The following is a 21,278-nucleotide window of genomic DNA, read 5'->3' on the forward strand; positions in this document are numbered from 1 at the left end:
CTGTCTATACCTACTCCAGCAAAATGGAGTAACAAAACACAACTGCCAAAGGGGCTAGTGACTTACACCACTTGGAAGGATATCTTCCTCCTCCTGGACCCACAGTTTCCCTTGTTATCAAGACTGATACTCGTGAGAGAGATTCTAACACCAGTGGCAATTGAGGACTCTGGAAGAAGTTTATCTCCTGTCTTCTCCACTAGCTGCTGTATCCCCTCAACAGGACCAGCAGCACAATGGAGCCAGATCTGACTTTCTCATTCTTGGGAGATCAGATGTACCAGTGGAACCAGCTTCACCTCTACTTAGAAAGATCAGCCCAGACAGGCTCGAGAGTCTCCTATAACCAGTCTCAGCCACAACAAACAGGGACCTCCTCCTTGGGACTGGTGGTACCCAATGCCTTAGGGACTGTTGCAACCTATTTTTGAGCCCTCATACTGGCCTTATTAGGGTCACGGTACCTGGAATCTGTGCTGCCCAACAGGGAGTCTTACCACCCCTCTCCTTCAAAGGGTCTACCAAAGTCTCCCCCTGTGGAACAGAAGGAAGACTATCCGGTACCAACAGGAATATTATCCTCATTACCTGATGAGGCTGTTGCCCCAGCCTCACTTGCAAGCCAGACAATCGGACAATTTCAAGAGTTGTTACAGAGAGTGGTGGAAGAGCTCCCATATCTTCTTAGAGGAGATCCAGGACTCTCAACACATGCTCCTGGATCTCTCTCAGCCTATGGGTTCCTGTTGGATTGCATTCCTGCATATTAAAACTGGCAAGGTCAGTATGGCACATGCTGACTACCTTTGACCCTATCCCCAAGAGTACAGAAAAGCGGTACTTTTGTCCCAGCGGGGAGATCTTGTTTACCCACCCTGCCCTTTACTCCTGGGTGATCCAGGCAGCCATAGAAAGATCCAAACAACAACATAGAAGGGCCACTCTTGCATATAAGGAAGAAGGGTGTATACATCTACCAGCCTTCAGTTTAGCATCTCAAACTATAAGGCCCTTCTTGCCAAATATGATTTCTCGAATTACTCTAAAGTTCCTGGACTTTAGGGACAAGTTATCTTAGGAAGACAGGACGCAATTTCAAGCCGTTACTGACAAGGGCAAACTAGTCGCCAAACCTCATTACAAGCTGTGGTTGATGCAGCCAATGTGGCAGATACGGCATCAAAACTAGGGCGGCTGCCACTGTGATGTGGTGGGAATCCTGGCTGCACTCTTCGGGATTTCCCAGGGAAGTCCAAAACACTGTTTAAGACTTACCCTTTAATCTTTTCAATGAGAAGACAGATGAATCTTTGCACTCCTTGAAAGACTCTAGGGAAACCCTCAGCTCCCTGAATATATATGCGCTGGCCCTGAAGAGAAAATGCCATAAACAGCTCTACAAACAGAGGTCCTTACCGCAATCTTCCTTTCACCAGTGCTTTTATGAGCCACTTTGCAAATGTCAGAAAATGGAATGGTCAAGAGACCTTGCACCTTCTGCTTCAACCACAGCTACTGAACCTCACCTGCGAACCAAGAGAGATTTTTGATGAGGCACTTGAGAGTTGCAAACCAGGACTGATGTTATCTCCACCCGATTCAGAGATCCGCTTTGGGGTACACCTTGCAAAATTTTCCCACATTCTGTTTCCAGTTTGCTGATCCATTTACCTCCCTAATCCTGTCTCCCAAAAAATGAGGCCTCATCCATGTCCAATTACTTATGTCAAGCCAGGCCTACACCATTAGCTTATTTTCCACCCCCAGTGACTTCCTGAAGATATTGGTAATCAAACTAGTGAGACTGGTATCCCAGGGGACACAACTATATCCCTTTTGTGGACAGCATTTTAAAAAGGTCATCATCCAGAACAGCTTGTTGCAAAGCAACAGATCAATCTTTGGAGATGATCTAAGTGCACAAATTTACAGTAAATCTGAGGAGCTCACACCATCCATTTAATAAAATCTCCCATCTGGGAGAGGCAATACATACTGCTGTGGTCAAAGTGTCTGCATAATGAGATAGATTACCCAAAATCTAGATCTTTGTAAAAAGAATCACAGCAATCCACTGTTAATGATACCACTTTGCCTTCAAATTCTGAGTCTGGATGTCTCTTGCATAGATATCGTGCCATGGACAGGGCTCCAAGAGACCTACAGAAATTCCTGCTAGGGATCTGAAACTCCTTATCTGACGTGATGCAGAGGCAATGTTGTCTCCTCTTGATGCACACTTCAAGCATAGACCAGGTCATACTGAAAGGCACTCCCTGTTTTGGCTACTGGACCCTCAAATATTGATGTCTAATGCAAGTCTCAAGATGGGGAGAGCAATTACACTGTATAGCTCAGGGAGTATGGGATCCAAGTTAAAGAAAGAATCGGTTTATGTTAAGGGTAGGGAAGCTGGTCTTTCTAAGGGTCAAGTGCCAGCTTCAAAGGAGTATACTTCCTAGCACAGTCAGACAGCACTACAACTACGGCATATCTACACAACTGAGAGTGGAGGTGGGACAAGTGTTTGAATATGATTTTTTTTTTCATTATTAATTAATTCATCTAAATGTTTCTTTAGCTTTGGAAGTGCTTTTCTAGTGAGAAAGTGAGGAGGCATGGCTTAAACCCAGTTTCCTAGCAACAAAGCTAAACTGCCTCTGAGATCTACACAGATCAAGGCATGGCATATTACTCTGATGGGTCCTGAAGTTAACACTAGAAAAGTTTAGATACCAAATTTTCCAGTCAGAGTTAAGAAGGTGAGTGTTCACCTTGCTTTTCATAAAGCTGCGAGACAGTCATCTAGCAAAAAGTGAGGTTTTTCCAGGTATTGATTAGAGAGAGGGAGATGGATAAAGGGCAGAGGTGTCTTCACCAGGGCTAAACAAGAGAAATCTGAATGTCATAAGGAAAAAACAAACCAACAAATGAAAACCCTAATATTGCACTGAGAGATGAGACAGTACAGTGGGAATGGAATGAAAGTGATGAATAGGGGGCCAGTGAACACAGCTTGATGGGTTGGATAAAGTGCTCGTTTTGGTAGAGGAGTTGCACGATGAATGGCAACCAAGACACATGTAGAGCTAGGGTGAGAGCCAAAGATACAAGCAAAATGTTCGAGATATTTGAAGAAGTTGGTACAATCAGGATGATGAGGGAAAAGAGCGACACTCTGAACAGTAGGAGTCCATGGATAAATGGAAGGCTGTTGCTATATGCTAGTTAGTTTCAAAAGCTGTTTAGCAGATTGTGTATGTGGGGGAGGAGTAAATACTGAGAAAGCTGGGTGAACACTACTTTCTCAGATACGTATCTAGGAGGAAGATAATAGGCCATAACTAGAAAGTGGATTAATATCTGACCGTTAGATGTTGGTGGCTACCTGAAGTCAATCTTTGTTTTTCAAAGCACCAGCAGGTTTTATGCATAATGATTGGGGATATCTTGTTGGTCTAATGAGAGCGGGGTCATTTAAAGACATACTGTCAGCTCAAAATTTCGTCCAAAAATTAGATTTAGTAATAACAAGTTTTTACCAAACCATAAGACCAGACCTTGTTCATGATCCTTTTCTCTTTAAAAAACGAATGCATTGGAAACTTTTTTTTTTAATAAGCAGATACTCTTAGGCAGTGTCCGTTACCAAACCAATACGATCCTGAAAATGAAATGGTAATGAACAAAAGTTAAGATAACTTCATTTGTCATTGCCCAACTTGAGTGAAATGCAGAAAATAAACAAATGGTACAAATGGCAAAAAGTAAATTGGATTTTTAAACATCAGTTTTAATCATTTTAAGATTTTTTTTAAGTTGATAGCGTCCCTGTACCAGGCGCATTCTGAATTTTTTTTTTTTTTTAATCTTTTCATTAGTATAACTTCCGTCGCTGGTGTCTTCTGTTTGAGGAGTCAGGATTAAATTACTTCATGACACTGACTCAATATTTTTTTTCCGTGCTTTGCAGGAGTACATGGTTTACAGGAAACATACCTACATGAGATTGGATGGTTCTTCAAAGATCTCTGAGAGAAGGGACATGGTAGCTGACTTTCAGAACAGGTAATCTACTTATAAAAGCAATGGATTACGCATTTGAGAAATGTTAAGTAAACTAAGTCACTGTCTCAAAAGGCTTACATACTAAATAGAAAATGTATATATGGAGGGAAAGGGATGAGATGTAATGGAAATCAGTCTGATTGGCCAGTGAAGTTTAGCTAACATCATGGAAGTTCCATGCTTTTTATTTTTGTCTCTATTTTTGTTTGTTTGTTTTTAATTTCAAGTTAACCCTGATTAACTGAAAGTCTCACTGAACATGTGACACCTTCAGATACATGGCATTTGGTTAACCGGGATTTCTAGTTCTGTGGTGCTTAGGAGCTCCACAGGGCTGAAGCTAAGATGCTGTGAAATAGAGTAGCACAAAGCAACTCTCCAGTACAAGAAAATCTGTCCTTACTTGTCTTGAATATGGCCTTGTCTATAGAGAATCCCAGTGAGAATGAAATGGTGGTATGTGGAGTACTATATGTTCTGTGGAGTGACATTCTGAGAGTTAAATTGAAATCACAGATGTGATTTTGAGCTTTCAAAATAGGCCTCATTCTCTTAAGTGCAGTATGTTTCATAGAAGGGCAAAAGAAATAAACTATATATTCTTTTAGGCAGTAGGCCTCTACGTACCAATTTTGATGATAAACTATAGGAACTGAATTATGTAGGACCAGTCCATTGTAATGAAGCAAAGTTTCTAAACCAGCCCTCTTAGGTTACACTAGCACAAAAAGAAGGGATATGGAGTCTACCTCACCTTATTACAGGGTTACATATTGTTGCACAACTTCATCTCCATCAATGCAAGTTATACCGACTATCTGTATTTATGTTTACTAACTCAAGTTCCCTCATGTAGTCATGGGATGTAACTTGCTAAGATGTTGCTGTGACAAATAGTCCACAGTTTGAGATGATGTGATGTTTATTGGTAAAACACCCTTGTGAATAAATTGTTAGCCATTGAGAACAAGATCACTATCCTTTCACAGCAATAGGAGTTATAAAATACTGTTGTTTTGCATCTTCCAAGGGATAAAAATACAGGTTCTAGAGTACAGGATGGTCTTTGTGCTGGCCTTGTCAGAGTGGAATTGCACTTTTGAAGGTGGAGCATGTGAACTCTTGGGTTTTGAAAATAAAACCAAGCATCAATGCCTTTGAGGCAGAAGGACTTAGAGGGATTGTGTGCTATGTAGTGTCTATTAGGTAAGCCTCCCTGAGCAGGAATATTTGAAAAGGGCGAACGTGTGCAAACCTTAAAGAAAAGTGAGATGAAAATACACTACCTAATATTTAATTGATTCCAGCGGTCAAAACAGGTTTCCAACTGGTTATGATCTCCTCTCTAGAATTTTAACACTTCTTCCTATGACAAGTTCAGCAAATTATTTTATTAATGAACATCTATAAAGAAAAATAATCATTTCAGCTAGAAATCCCTTTGATATAAAGGTCAGCCAGTCTAAACAAGAATTCCTATAAAAAGCAATTTAAATTCCCCTTGTGCAGTATTTATTTGTGAGGAATAAGTCCAGGAAAAAGTCTGACCGAGACTAAAGGCTGTTCTGCAGGATGTCCTGGCAGGACACTGTTAACACACAACTATAGAACTATGATACATTCATAAGTTCTATAGTAAAATCCCCCCTTTCTCCCTTCCCTGTGACTTTTCCAGAAAAGGATATTTGGACCTTTCAAAACTGCAGATTTCATGCATCATCCTATTATTGATATCACATAAATAGTCATTCAGCTTCAAAATATTTTACAATAATTCACTACTGTAGCCCCACAACATTCTTGCGAAATAGATAATGTTATCTGCATTTTACAGATAAGGCAAATGAAGAAAACAGACTGTAGTTTGTAGCTCAAGGTCAGTGTCACAGCTAGGGCCAGAATTCAGGAGTTCTTAGATCCTAGATTTATGCTCAGGCGACCAGATATTACCTTTGTCTATCATGCTGCTATAACAGTATGAGCTGAGACAGTTGGAAAATCAGATTTTATTTTATTTTTTTAATAAAAGGAACAATTTGTTGGGACCTTGAAGAAAACATTCCATTTAGGAACAATTTTTTATCTATGTAATATTTTCTGAGTTCCTCTTCCTTTATTCTTTACCAGTAGATGTTTATAGTGAGCACTGAACCGTATTTTAACTCCCTTTCTTTCTGTCTGTCTCCACTCACCCCTTTTTCTCAGACCATCCAATGGGAGTTAGGTGCCTAAATACCTATAAAAACCTCCTGGGGGGGCTTTTCTAGCTCATTATATAGTGTAATGTTTGTAATGATGGCATCATAAACTAAGCAGATTTTTTTTTCTCTTCCTGTCTGCAGGAATGATATCTTTGTGTTCCTGTTAAGCACAAGAGCTGGAGGATTGGGTATTAACCTCACAGCTGCAGATACGGTAGGTGGATAGTTTAGTATAGTAACACCAGATCTCAAGACTTATGTCTGTAGGTTAGTTAGCTTGCTGGTATTTTGGTTAATTTCAGTTGTAACTGTTCTCTTGCTTTATCCTGCCTTCACATATCCCAAACATCCTTTTCTCTCAAGCTTCCCTACCTTTCTCTTTCTCCATTCTGTAGCAGAACTGATAGTCTTGCCTGTCTGTGTGAAACTCTGAGCTGTCTCAGCCATGGTTAGTTTTTAATACCACCATTCTTATCACAAAACTGCGTTATCTTATTGATTCCACTCATATCTGGGAAACATTACTGCAGTTTGTTGCATGTATGAGAAATAAAGGAACAGTTTGTAGACAATTGCCGACCTACAGCATTGGCTTTGTGAGATCTTGGAGACAACCCTACCCCTAAGAGTTTTTAATGTCTGCTTTATGGGTGAACCTGAATGACACTGGGAGCTTACAAATAGTAGATAATACATTTTCACAATGGATTGTACTTTACCGCTGGACAGTTTAAACTTAAGCTTCAGTAGTAAAGGAATATGGTAACATACCTCAGCAAAATTATTACAGGTCTGTCCATTTTGAAAGCATTTGTGAAGTCAGAGAATGGGCAGAGCAGCCAATAAGCCAAGCTGTAGTACTTGTTGAATCTGTCAGTAGATTAGTACAACTCTGGCAATACAATTTAAGAATAATGGGTCAACTTTCCATTTCATGTCTACACCATATCAGGTGGCTGTGTGTGAACTGCTGCTGGATCACTTTAATTCTCCTTTTAGGACTTTAAAATTGGCAGTTGTTGAGTTTCAGTTGCCTTTTTTCTGAGATGATAAAAATTAGTTCAATAAGCATACACTGCTAAAAGAGAAGTAGAATAGACGAGACATAATGTTGGCATTCAAGAGGGCATAGACGGAGTATCTTCTAAAAGGTGCTATACAACTTACATGATAAATCAAAGAAAATGGAATTATTACTGGGGCTTTTTCCCTCCAAGTATATGTACAGAAAGACATTTCAGGTGTCAAATAGCCACTATAACTGAGAATCTTGCCAAAATCCAGCACCCAGGTAAGGTTAATAGGATTTAAAAAAGAATGTATAATAAGTAAACAAAGAAATAAGCACAGTGGTCACTTTAATTAACATAGTGAGCACACTTTGATCCTTCCAAGCAACAGTTGGGACTTGCATGGCTGTACAGCATTTTTTCAGTGAAATATATTAAAAACTTGTTTTGATGTTTTATCTTTTGTTTAGTCTTTCAGTCTGATAAACTTAAGTTTTATAATGTCTGTTAAGTATCTGTTTGAGACTAACTTTAGTAAATAATGCATGGAATTGAAATTGTTAAAGGCATTACATTTTAAATGGATGAAAGGAACTATATTTTTATATTATAATTAACCAATGGAATTTGCTGCTACAGGATCTTAAGTTTCCAAAAAAAAAAGTGACACTTAAAAAAAAAAAAAAGAATAAGAACACAATTATAAATTACTGAGGGTAAGAACTACAAAGATTTCCTACCCTAATGCTTCAGAAGTTTAGATCACCACCAACCAAGGTCAGAAAAACATTTCTTCTTTCACCTACCCATGGTATAATATTGCCCAATTATGTAGGTGAATGGCAGGGGAGAGGTATCTTCTGTTGAAGCATCTGTCATTAATTACTGAGATAGGATATTGGACCATATGAATCATTGATCTATTCCAATGCTTGTAATCTTTTTAGTTTGTGTATGCTTAGATTTGACAGCAAGTAAGACTGCGGCTCTTGGTCTCAGAAAGCAGCAGGCTTCTGAACCTAAAATCTCCATGCCCTCTCCCTTTTTCAACCAGTCTGTCCCCATTTCCAGCCTCTTAAAGAAATGAGAACAAAGCAAGCACCCACAGGGTTACCTGTACAAACAAAGATGGATAGATGTCATAGACTTTCACGTTGTTTGGTATAACCAGTATATTTCTTAATTTGGGGTATTTTGAACTGGAATTTTGAGATTTAGAGGTAGATACGGATAAGGTTTTTTGTCATGATAAAATTAAGCAAAAATTCTTGGAACAATCATGGTAAAAATGTACTACAAAATCAGAGTATGGTGGGGGAGGAGGTCAAAGCCCGAGAGGGCTGGGGCGCTGACAGCCCAAGCCCCACCGCCACCGGGAACTGACAGCCCGAGCCCCACGGCTGTCTGGGGCTGGAGTTGACCATCTGAGCTGAAGAAGTCAGGGAGGTCTGTTAGTCATAGAATCCGTGACCTCTATGACCAAATTGTATCTTTGCTGATAGAATACTCTCTTGCTACGGTTATAGTGTTGTTCTTCTAAAACATGAAAGGGCTTGCACTGTGAAATTAAGAATGATTAACCTAGATTTTCTCCAACTTTATTCTGTTACACTATGGATTTATTTGGGAGATTCCAAAGTTGCCACATCCTTTGCATATTTCAAAGGCCAAAGAAGAGGCTGTATATCAACAGAAGATGAAATAGCTTCACATGACTTGAAAACGAGGACTTCTTGCCTGGCTTTTTTTAGTCCATTTAATCTGCTTTTCTTTTGGGTTTACTGAAGATACTGTCTTCTGAATTTGAATTAGGGCAACTATATTTTGATATACAAAATACTTTCTCTGAATAGTCATCTTTACTCCTCTGAATGTACAAATCCATTTACCCTTTACATGTTGGTCAAATCTTTTCCGCTACTTGGATGACGGTAGCTACTGCTAGTGTTCTGGGCAAACCTTGATAGGCAACTTTGTGCCAGATGTTTCTGCTCCCACCTAAGAGACAGACAGTTCTGGAGCGCCTGCTCTCTCCACTATTTTAAATCAAAAGCCCGCTGAAATTCTTTGAGTACTTCTCCCCCCCTCCCATCTTTAGGCTATTCTTTGTTTTATCTCACCACCTTCCCTCACAGCATAGAGGTGTTTTCTCTATCTAGGGAACTCTGCAACTAGCCAGTGCAAGAGGATGGCACAAGCAGAAAGTGCACAGTGCAGGGGACCCCTTCTCCTAGAGCCCAAAAAGTCTCTTGTACTCTTAGGTACCCCATATTTATAGGGCTCTGCATAACCTTAAATATGTTGTTTCCTTGTAACATCTTTGGTCTCTAGATAAGGGCCAAACTCTTCAACAACAGAGAGCCATACAATCCGCGTCAGCCCCCAAACCTGATAATCAGGAAGAAAGCATTGCTCCCAGATTCAGCATGGCTCTCAAGTGAGCATCAGAAGACCAACAGTAGTACATGCACTTTTCAAAGAAAAACAAGAAGACTGGCAAGCAAGACAAACCTTCCTCCTACAAGGGAAAATTATTATGGGGCTCCTCTCTTGTAGTAGATATATGGGGAAGCAAACCTTCCACTTCTGTACCTGCAGTTACTTGCTTGGTCAGCATTTCTGGTCTTCCTGTTCCTGTGAAAGAACTTTTCCAATCCCCTTGCGCCCCCTGTTGCAGTTGGATGGTTATATTAATGGGTCAGAGGGCGGGCACTGCCCCTACAAGATAAGGGTCCCATGTGAGGCCCCATCAACCAACAATTATATTGGAAAAAGCCAAGAGTAACTTTAAAATGACCAAAAAGAAAGCAGTTAAAGTCACTGCTCTTCCTTCTCGGAGTTCACCAGTACTTTTCTTTTGAATGAGATGCCTGAAAATCTAATAAGACTGGGATAGCAAAGAAAACACTCAGGAAACTACTTCATGAAGTCAGAATCCTCCTTGGGTACCTTGCCCCATGAGATTGGGAGTTTTCCAATTAGGAGAAACCAGCAGCTGACTCCCAGGTCAGGTCATTTGCCCACAAATACTTCAATACTATGGAGAAATAGGTGATCCTAGCACTCAGCCTGCATCAGATTCCTGATTACAGCAAGGGAGAACTGAAACACTCCATGCAGAAAAGGATTCCAGTATAAATTCAGAAAACAGCCAGGTGTCTTCTTGTATGTGTCAGCATTAATAAGGTAATTGGATAAGAACAAGACCAGTCCATGAAACGTAGACACATCAACAGACCATTTATGAAGCAGTAAGGATTCTAAAAGAAGAATCAATTTCATATGGAAGTGCCTTAAACTGAAACAGCTGTTGTAGCAGTAGGGTTGAAAAACCAGCCGAGACTCTTTTATCTGAAGAAAAATAGGAGAGCTTCTGCGGTCTTGCATAAGCTACGTTAGTTCTGGGTTTCCTTAATGTTTGGAGTGCTTCACTTTTCAATCTTAATGTTTTTTTAATTTCTGTTTTGTATGGTATATGTATGTAAAGTATTTTGGGATAAAAATGGAATATAAATTTAAGATGGCAGTGGATGTTTGTGATATGAGCACCAAAAGAGTTTTTTTTCTGATTAGAGAGAAGAAATTGTTCTTGTACAAAGAAAAGGAGTACTTGTGGCACCTTAGAGACTAACCAATTTATTTGAGCATAAGCTTTCGTGAGCTACAGCTCACTTCATCGGATGCATACTGTGGAAAATACAGAAGATGTTTTTATACACACAAACCATGAAAAAATGGGTGATTATCACTACAAAAGGTCTTCTCTCCCCCCCACCCCACTCTCCTGCTAGTAATAGCTTATGTAAAGTGATCACTCTCCTTACAATATTTATGATAATCAAGGTGGGCCATTTCCAGCACAAATCCATTCTCTCCCCCCCCACACACACACACCCACAACAAACCCACTCTCCTGTTGGTAATAGCTTATCTAAAGTGATCACTCTCCTTACTTGTACAGAAACCCTTTACATGAACAGCTCACTTAGAATGAATTTTTTGCAAGCAAATCACACAGCCTCTAAAAATGGGTTTTATAATGTAGATGGTCCCAGACAACTCTTATTTTTTGCATTGTAATAAACTTTAGAAATCTGTTCATCCAAGCAAAATATATCAAGGTAGATAGGACTTCCTCAGTTGTTCCATAGGATTCCAAACACTAATGGTAATCACCAATTTGGAAGCACCTGAAGGGCAGTGCAAAAGATTTTACAATCCTGTACCATGAAAGGCTTTGTGGGACTTTAGTCTGCAGTTAGCAAGTATAGCAGAATAAAGTTCCCACAGTGGCAGGTTATTTTCTTTTCTCAATACATACATTTAAATGCAAATTCTAGTCATTTTAAGCCTGTATGTACTTCTCTGATGTTCCTATGCAGGTAATTTTCTACGACAGTGACTGGAATCCAACAGTGGACCAGCAGGCCATGGACCGGGCACACAGACTGGGTCAGACGAAACAGGTCACTGTTTACCGGTTGATTTGTAAAGGCACCATTGAGGAGCGCATCTTGCAGAGGGCAAAAGAGAAGAGTGAGGTAGGAATGAAGAAGCCATTTGGAACATGAGTGGGGTAGAGTAGATAGCAGAGAGTTCAGCTGTGGAATTGCTCTGAGAAGTAGAATAGTCTCTTCAGACATATAGATACCCACATGGGTATCTCTATGCTACAGGGGAAAAAAATAGTATCCATATTGTAACAGGGTAGCTGCACTGTGTAATATGGACAGAGCCCAGCTGGTATTGTGTCATGTGGTTAAAAAAAAAACCCACTGTTCTTGCTGAAAATGCCTGAGCCCAGTTTAAACTAAAGCTTACGCTGTTGTTAATCTAGGAATTCCAGTTTTTCTGGTGTAGACAAAACCATCATGGCACACCCACCGCTAAATTCTGCAAAACTAAATCAATCTTCCTACAATTTCAAATATGTGATCTTATCTTATTAAATATATGTAAATTTTTTTCAGAAAGTTTTGGCAAAAACCAGACAGGGTGTATTTAAGATATGAAAATTCCCAAAAGTGCTCAGCATCTTGCAGAATCAAGTAGTAAATGCTTTAAAACCTTAAGCCTCACAACACCTTTATATACTTACAAAAATTGGGTGCACAATTAACCATTATTAGCGGTAGCAGCATTGAAAGTTGTGTTGCCGACAGGGCTCAAGAATTGTAACATCTTTCCTCTGGATTAGACTTTGACTACATTAGAGCCTTCAATCAACTGTGCTTTGGTTGGTTGTATTGCAGCAATTGATGCATTGCTAATTGAGTGCATCCACATTGCCCACCCTGAATCAGTGTATGTTTTCCCCTGTGCAGATTAGGCAGATTAGGGCTGCCTAACACTGAGTGTGTCGGGAGGTGGCTGTCCTCTTTGACAGTTGACAAATACTTCTGATCTTTTTATACTATAGCTTCCACAGATATTACCACCCGTGATGACTTGTGCATCTGATTTTTGCCAGTGTAGATCCACCCAGAGAGGTTAAGGGACTTGGTCATGTACACACTGAATTGTTGTCAAATCTAGGGTTTAGAACACAGGCCTCCTAAAACCGTAAACCACACAGCCTCCCACATAAGTCATTTGAAAAATAGGGATAGTAATACTTATCTACCTCACAGGGAGGCTGAAGATTATTAATTAATATTTGTTCAGTACTGGGTTAAATTTTGCTGCTGAGTTTATCAGGATAGAATAATCACAACCTTTTTTCCTGACTTTCACCCTTTTAACTAGCACCTTTTCCTGGTTAGTATTTAGTAAAGAGAAAAGAAAATAGCTCATGGTTCCTCTGTTTATATTTTCTTTACTTTTAGATCCAGCGGATGGTGATTTCAGGTGGCAATTTCAAACCAGACACCTTGAAACCCAAAGAAGTGGTCAGCCTTCTGCTGGATGATGAGGAACTTGAGAAGAAATGTATGTGCAGTGCACATTGTTTTCCTTCTCCTTCTGTCCTGTGCTTCACTGGTGTAGAAATCTTTCCTCTCATCCCCTACAAACACACGCACTGTAGATAACCCTTTCTTTTTCCTGGCTTATTTTGTATCACTAATTGTTTTTAGTTCCAGCTCATTTCATATCACTATTGAGTAAAATGAGAGTGAGGTATGTGATGGTGCGGTATAAAGTTTTTACTGTCGCTTTTTTAGGATCACCACATTATTCATGAATGACCAAGCTTTGGCAGAATTATGAAGGTTATTCCAAATAAATGCTAATAAGAACTTTATATTTCAGCACACGTTTGGATGTACAATATAGTTGCACATTTTAATACCACTTGAGAGAAGAGTTTCCCAATAAGGCTTTTACTTGTCTGATTTCAGGGAGTTTGAATCTAGCATTACTCTTTAGGGACTTTCAGTGTGTTACTATAATATTGCTGGGTTTTATCCAAGGCTTTTTCGAGAACCGGAGTCTTTTGTGAGATAAAGAATATTTATACAGGGATAGGAAATAGCTTTGAGAAACTGATTCTTACATTATGCTTTTGCTACCTTTGTTTCCTGACAGTGCGTCAGCGTCAGGAGGAGAAGCGGCAGCAGGAGGAGACAAATCGTGTGAAAGAGCGTAAACGAAAGAGGGAGAAGTATGCTGAAAAGGTACTTGGATGCAAGGAGAAGAGCCTGAAAGGTTTTAAGCAGGGGTTCTCACACTATTACATAGTATGGACCAAGTTTTAATACAAAGATGATCTCATGGACATCCTCTTCTCCCATTCCCTATTATGTAACAGCCCTGTGGCAACTACAGCAATTGCTTACATATAAAAGTAATATTAGGAAAATATGTAATGTATCTTTTACTTTATCTTTATCTGCCTTTTAATGCAACTTGCAGCTTGGAAATAATGAAACGCTATGCGTTTATACAGCTCTCTGAACCACCAGTGATCCACAGAGCAATTTGGAACCCCCTAGTTTAAAGAACTAAATGGCATAATACTTTTCTGTTTTCATAGTTCATAAATCAGAGGCTTATTGGTGCTGTCATCTTATCAGATTTTGTTCTGGGAGTGTACAAATGGAACATAAATTCAATACCCGATACCAGTAAAATCTCACTATCTGAATGGCTTAATGAGAGGGGAAACAGAAATTTGTAAAATCAGAATTTCATTTGCTGGCTCTTCGGATTTGCATAGTCTGAATTTAAGATACTGGAAATTGGATAATCAGTGTTTATAAGAAAGCATTTCATGCTCACTTTTTAACAAAAAATTGAAATCAAAATCCTCTAATTCAGTGATTCTCAAACTTTTGTACTGGTGACCCCTTTCACATAGCAAGCCTCTGGGTGCGACCCCCCCCCCCCCTTATGAATTAAAAACTCTTTTTTATATATTTAACACTATTATAAATGCTAGAGGCAAAGCGGGGTTTGGGTTGGAGGCTGCCCCCTGGTGACCCCCACACAATAACTTCACGACCCCCTGAGGGGTCCCAACCCTCAGTTTGAGAACCCCTGCTCTAACTCTTCTGTAGCGGAAATGCTGATAAGTCATTCAAGCCATTTTAAAAAACCTTACTAAATCTAATATAGGAGCTCCTGATGCGTCTGGTGCCATGTCCTCCAAAAAAAAAATCCCAAAACGCCTTATTGGTAAATGCCATGCATGGCCTTTATCTTGTTATATTGCACTGCATGGTGGGCTTCCCAGTTTACTTGCCCCATTTCTTCTTCCTTAATGTGTTTTCGGTCCCTGTATTATCGGTTTGTTTTGCTTATCTGCAGAAGAAAAAGGAAGATGAGTTGGATGGCAAGAGAAGGAAAGAAGGCATGAACCTGGTGATCCCATTTGTTCCCTCTGCTGATAACTCCAACCTTTCTGCTGATGGGGATGACTCGTTCATTAGCGTAGACTCTGCCATGCCCAGCCCGTTCAGTGAGGTAAGACGGTCTTTGAACTGTCTCCCATGCCACCTTAGTCTCGTGGTCTTTAGGACTCTTGCTTTCTGCCCTCTAGCTAGTGTGGAACCTGTGTACTATTAGGGAACCAGAGATGTCTAAACCTAATATTGACCCATAGAGTTCAAACCAGTCTATCTAAAATGTAGAAGCTAAAATAATCTTCCCCTTCTGCTGCTCTGATGATGTCACCTCAAACTTAATCATTGTGTCTCTTTCACTGACTTCCTGTCTCTTTCTATGACAAGCCCTTCCTCTTTACCTTCAGACTCTGCATAGCTCCACTCCTGCTTGCATTCCAGCTTGTTTCCGTCTGCCCTCCCCTTGAGGGTGATCAGATGTCCCGATTTTGAGGGCTTTTTCTTATATAGGCACCAATTACCCCCACCCCCGTCCCGATTTTTTACAGTTGCTATCTGGTCACCCTACTCTCCCTCCTCTTCTTTATGTTCTCTTCATATTTGTGATTTTGTGTCTTTTTTCTTATCACCACTTCCCATGCCTGGAACAGTCCCTCTTTTTGTGAACTGAGCAACTTCCCTCTCTTCCTTCAAATACCTCTTCAAAGCTCAGTTTCTTTGTGTAATCATGCAGCACTAGTCTCTCCTAGAGCTCTTTCTTCTCCCTCATGTGCTTCTGATCCTTCATTGTTGTGTTCTGTGATTTAAACACATACCTCACAGGACAGATCTTGTCTTCCTTCATGTTTTTAAAGAGCCATGTTCTATAGTACTAAATAAATATTATTGCTTTTATACAAGGTTGAGTTAATTAAGATCCTTCACTCATTACTAAAAGATTTTGATTAGTAGTAGTGGTTGAGCAGAGAACAGGATTCTCAACCTTTCTCCTTCTGAAGTGGGTGCTCTCCTGAGGGTAATCTGCATGGGAATCAACAAGTGAATGAAGAGGAAATAAAGGTTCTCTTTGGATCTCTGCCAAATCCCTGAATCTCCCATTTTTAAAGTTAGCATATATTTTAGTTCAGAGTTGAACATTAAACATGGGCTGGAGAGAGAATTTAATTTTGCACTGTGTGTAAGTAGAGGACATGGTGTGGTGAGACAGGATATATATTGTGTTTTCAGTCTTGCATTGAGAGAGAGCCCAGGCTAGCTGTCATTTAATTGCCTGGGAGTAAAATGCTCTTTAATCTAGTTGCACCTTTTCTGAAGTTCTTATGCTTTTCCCCTTGCTGTAAATATGTATGTAAATAAGTTTTGTCTCTGTGCTGTCTAGATCTCCATCAGCAGTGAGTTGCATATGGGGTCTATCCCTCCTGATGAAAGCAGCAGTGACATGCTGGTGATTGTGGATGATCCAGCCTCTTCAGCACCACAGTCGAGGGCCACAAACTCTCCTGCTTCCATCACTGGCTCAGTCTCAGATACCATGAATGGTCAGTACTCTTCACTTACCATAATACTTACAAGGAGTAGTCAAGCCTGGACTTTGTATATCTACATAGTATAGCCGTTTTACCCCCACTTTACACCTACCTTGTAGGATTTAGTGAGGGGTGAAAAGGTCTAAGAAAAAGAGTTCCTTCTCATTATGAATTTTTTTCAACTTTGGCAGATAGTTTCATCTACTGCTGTATTCAATCATCCATCACGCTTTACCATTCCCATGATATTTAATACAAGTCTTGTTTGCTCCTGTGATGCAAAGGTCCATTCCCCTTTTTGCAATGTGTACATATCTGCAAAGCTCATTGCTATTACTAGACAGCTGTGTAAAGAAGTAGAATCCTCCATAGGACCATTCAGTTATATGTCTAAGCTTTTCCCGGAGCTCACTGTGGAGCCCAGGGACAGGTTCTGTATTGCCTACCTTTCTGTTGCATGATTGAGCCCACTGTAATTGCATGACATTAGCTAGACATAATTCTAGATTCCAAAATAATTATAGCCCTAGTTTTTGATGGGTTAATTTACAGATAGCAAATGGAAGAGCCAGAGTATCTCCAAATAAGAGTGTTTTTATCCTGAGATGTTAAAGGAGAGTTCTCCCCTGGATTTAGGAGCGGGGCTCACAGTCATGACAGCTAATTTGAGTTAGTGAGGTGTGACTAATTAGAGAAAATTGAGGAACAAAACTTGCATATTTGTTTTTTCTTGGGGGTTGATGGTTTAGTTACTAGCAGGCTGATGTAGATATCAGGTATGTGTGAAGTTGAATTTAGCTCATGAGTCACCTTGTGTATTACAACAACTAATATTTTCATCCCCTCCTTCGTTGTTTAAGGAATTTCAATCCAAGATACACCTGTCACAGGGAGAGGTAATTCAGGTAGAAGCCGGGGTCGCCCTAAAGGTTCAGGCAGTGGATCCAAAGGCACAGGGAAAGGCCGGAGCCGGAAGTCAACAGCAGGAAGTGCTGCTGCAATGGCAGGCGCCAAAGCAGGGGCAGCGGCGGCCTCTGCAGCAGCATATGCAGCATATGGGTACAGTGTGTCTAAAGGTAAGGGAGTCTGTTACATAGAGCAAATTAAACCATATTTTGATGTAAGACTGTTCAGATATCCTGCCAGGGAACAGGAGTTGTATTACAGTATCTCTAGAGTCTTGTGTTCTTTCTCATTGCGATTCAGTCATGTAACTGTACTGAATGGCATAACATTGTGATAATACAGCAAGTTCCACCACCCCAGTGCAGGGGAAGTAAGAGACTGGGAGCACTGCCTCTAACTCCCGTCTAGGTCTTTGCTCTTATGTATTATAGGCAGAAATCTTGCTTGTTCTTGGATTACGTAGCACTTAATGCATTTCCTTCCTCACACATTCTTTATCTCTCAGGGCTTGTCTACACTACCCGCCGGATCGGCGGGCAGCAATCAATCCAGCGGTGGTCAATTTATCGTGTCTAGTATAGATGCAATAAATCCAACTGCTGAGCGCTCTCCCATCGACTCCGGTACTCCACCAGAACAAGAAGCGCAAGCGGAGTAGACGGGAGAGCGTTAGCTGTTGACTTACCGCAGTGAAGACACCGCGGTAAGTAGATCTAAGTACGTCGACTTCAGCTACGCTAGTCACGTAGCTAAAGTTGCGTATCTTAGATGGACCCTGCACAGTAGTGTAGACAAGCCTCAGTGAAATGGGATTTTGTTCAGTCAGAGTGGACAGCGCTGCTTGCCACTGAAACATGGCTGTTACTGACTGTTCTTTGCGGTTGTCACATGGTCGCCCTGTAGCTATAGCCTTAGAGCCAGAACTTCAGCTGTTTGAATTGACATAACTCCATTGAAATCAGTTGGTGCCACAGTGATTCACACCTGCTGAGGACCTGGCGAAGTGGTGTATACCAGATGGGCTATGGCTCCCTCTTAGACCTCTCTCCCTTATGTGATCAACAGGCTCAGAGAATTCATAAGCATCAGGTAGTCAGTGAAAGCTAGTTGGATTAAAGAGCATGAATTAAGGGTCCATTAATATATTCCTATATCGTAAACGCAAGTCATAGAAGTTAAATGTTGTGTGTTGCTGACAAGCCACAGTGTGTGAATGGTGTGTTCACGTGGAATCTTTTTTTTTTACCCTGTTGCTAGGTATGTCTGCAAGCAGCCCTCTCCAGACATCAATAATTCGGCCTTCTGGACTTGCAGACTTTGGACCTTCAAGCGCCTCTTCTCCTTTGAGTTCCCCCTTGAGCAAAGGCAACAGTGTTTGTGGGACCCCAAAAAGCTTAAATGTGACGAGCACTATGATACCAGAAACCCCAGTTCGGAAACAAAGCAAAGGAGCCCACACCTCGGGTGGGCGGTAGTAAATTTGAGCCCTGGAGCTTACCTTAACCGTATTGGCTTTCAAAGTAGCCCACCCTGCCAGCAGAAGGCATGCAGAGAAATGCCTGTTGCCATCCCACACGTATGTGAAAAGAAAATCACAGCACAATGGGGATGGGTGGTTTACGTGAGCACTTTGATTACGTGTATCCAAAAAAATTACTTCAGCAGATTCTGTGAGGAGTATGGATAAGGAGTGGGGTTAACTGAGAATGTTTCAGATTAGTTTTTCAGTTAAGATTTACTGACACATCCTACAAGTGTGCTGTGAGAGAGATCCTGCAGCTATTTGTGTTTGTGGACACACAAGTGTACTGTCCTTCCTCTTCTTTGAGCTTCAGATGGAGTTCAGCTCCATTCTTATTCTAAGAAATCACTATCTGAACTCGGAGGGTATTCTGTGAAGTCAGAGAAACCCTCTGCACTGAGGACCTGACAGTGCATTTGAGGGTGTGCCCATCCAGGGGAGCTGGGTGGTTGAAGAGTCTGGCTTCTCTAGTGTGAATCAGTAGTGAATCTAGGGATTCTATGAAGGATGATCTGAAGACCTTGATTTCAAGGCTACGGGAAAGAAATCTCACAGAGTTTCCAGAGTCTGGACTCTTGTCAGTGCTATGCTTTTGAATCTGTTGTAAACATCTGGCAGTAGCTGGAACCACACACTTGGCCAGAGAATGCCTATTTAATGTTGCTGCGTCTGCTTCACAGAGAAAAAGAAGCTGCAAGTAACTGGTTTACATTTCAACGCCCAGGTCTGTTAGCATTGAGCATTCACTACGATCTCTCTCATTCTGAGCCATGCTGAGCTCTTAAAGGTGTAGGAACCATCAGGCTTTGCTTGTGTATGTTTCAAGAAGAGGGAATGCTGATGTGTAGGGGGGGGAGAAGTTCACTGCTGTTCCTCTCATTGTGCAATAGCAGAACTTGTTGACATTGCCTTTGGGTACCGCAGCTTGCCATGCCACAAAGGGAGCAATGGGGAGGGAGCTTTACTGAAACAAAGAGTGTGCCAGTCAACTCCCTGGGAAAAAGAAGTCCCCCATTCCAAGCCACCTACACAGTATGTTCTTCCAGCATGTTTCCCATTTGTCAGTGATGGTCTTACACAGCAGCTTGGCTGAGTGCATTACAATGTGCAGGCACTAATAGCCAAGCCCCATAAGACTTATAGAAGCCATTAAAGAGAACAGGAGTGTTGTCAGTGCCACTCTGTGTCCTCATTCTCTCAGATTTCTCTTTCCCCATCCTAAATGCACAAACCTCTCTAGAGCCCCTCATTTGGCTGTAAGCGTTGTCTGCATTGCACTGAGACAAAGGTGGGGTGGGGGAGGAGCAGTTCTCCTGGCAGGCTCATTGAAATCAAATGGTTATACTACTGGGGCACTTTCATCCCGGGGTGGGGGGGGAAGGGGGAACAAGTTATGAGTTACAGGTCTCTGCTGTGACAGCAGATGATGATTTTTTTTTCATCACCAAACCCCTTGCCTGGCATCTCGCAGTGTGAAGCAAGTGCTTCTTGTGGGCTCTGCCTCAAATTTGCACACCTGAAAATAGCGGAACTGAGTTTAGTTAGATTGATTTTTAAACAGATTTGTAGGGGATAATTGGGGGGAGGTGTCACTTAAATTAAATCATGAAGACTTCCCCCTTCCCCTCATATTCACATGTATATAATGATATTTAGAGGGAATCAGAAAAATGCCAAGCCTTTTTTCTCTTTGAATGTGCTGTCTATTTTTATAACTGAACTTGTATATATGTATAAAAAGAGACACATCTTTCTTTTACTAATTGGAGAAGAAAATCTTAAATAAATGCAGTGAGATAATTTTATGTAAATCAGAGTCTCTGTGGTTTGTACTCATGTAGCCATATGAATGGGATGGGGTGAGGTGTGTGGGAGTGAGTGTACGTCTGTGGGGATGTGTAAGTGTGCATAGGCTTCGGAATCAGGAGGTCTGTGTGTTCTACCCTCTGAGCAGTAGTGCACTCTAATTATTTTCCACTGTTGTTGTCCAATTAATTTACTGGATATGTACATTTTATATAACTAAGCAACCTACTATTTGCAGTGCAGAGAGAACATGTACAGTACACTACAGGTTACAGTAACTCCTCGCTTTATGTTGTCGTTATGTTTCTGAAAAATGCAACTTTAAGCGAAACGATGTTAAGCGAATCCAATTTCCCCATAAGAATTAATGTAAATACCGGGGGTTAGGTTCCAGGGAAATTTTTTTCACCAGACAAAAGACTATAATATACTCTGTGTATGTGTGTATATATATATAT

At 40.8% G+C, this 21,278-nt stretch overlaps 1 protein-coding gene across 2 annotated transcripts in view; it reads left to right on the forward strand.

Moving 5' to 3' along the window:
- INO80 (INO80 complex ATPase subunit) overlaps positions 1-20,825 on the forward strand; it is a 130,882-nt gene extending 110,057 nt beyond the window's left edge. For both annotated transcript variants that reach the window (XM_073348739.2, XM_073348740.2), the window contains 9 exons: positions 3,974-4,068; positions 6,411-6,483; positions 11,662-11,820; positions 13,105-13,207; positions 13,805-13,893; positions 15,026-15,181; positions 16,439-16,598; positions 17,447-17,662; positions 18,750-20,825. In XM_073348739.2, the coding sequence (XP_073204840.1) occupies positions 3,974-4,068; positions 6,411-6,483; positions 11,662-11,820; positions 13,105-13,207; positions 13,805-13,893; positions 15,026-15,181; positions 16,439-16,598; positions 17,447-17,662; positions 18,750-18,967 (1,269 nt within the window). In that variant the 3' untranslated portion in view covers positions 18,968-20,825. The remainder of the gene's footprint in view (positions 1-3,973; positions 4,069-6,410; positions 6,484-11,661; positions 11,821-13,104; positions 13,208-13,804; positions 13,894-15,025; positions 15,182-16,438; positions 16,599-17,446; positions 17,663-18,749) is intronic.
- Positions 20,826-21,278: the final 453 nt, after the last annotated feature.

This window comes from Lepidochelys kempii, chromosome 6 (assembly GCF_965140285.1).
Source record: "Lepidochelys kempii isolate rLepKem1 chromosome 6, rLepKem1.hap1, whole genome shotgun sequence".
Lineage (NCBI taxonomy): Eukaryota > Metazoa > Chordata > Testudines > Cheloniidae > Lepidochelys > Lepidochelys kempii.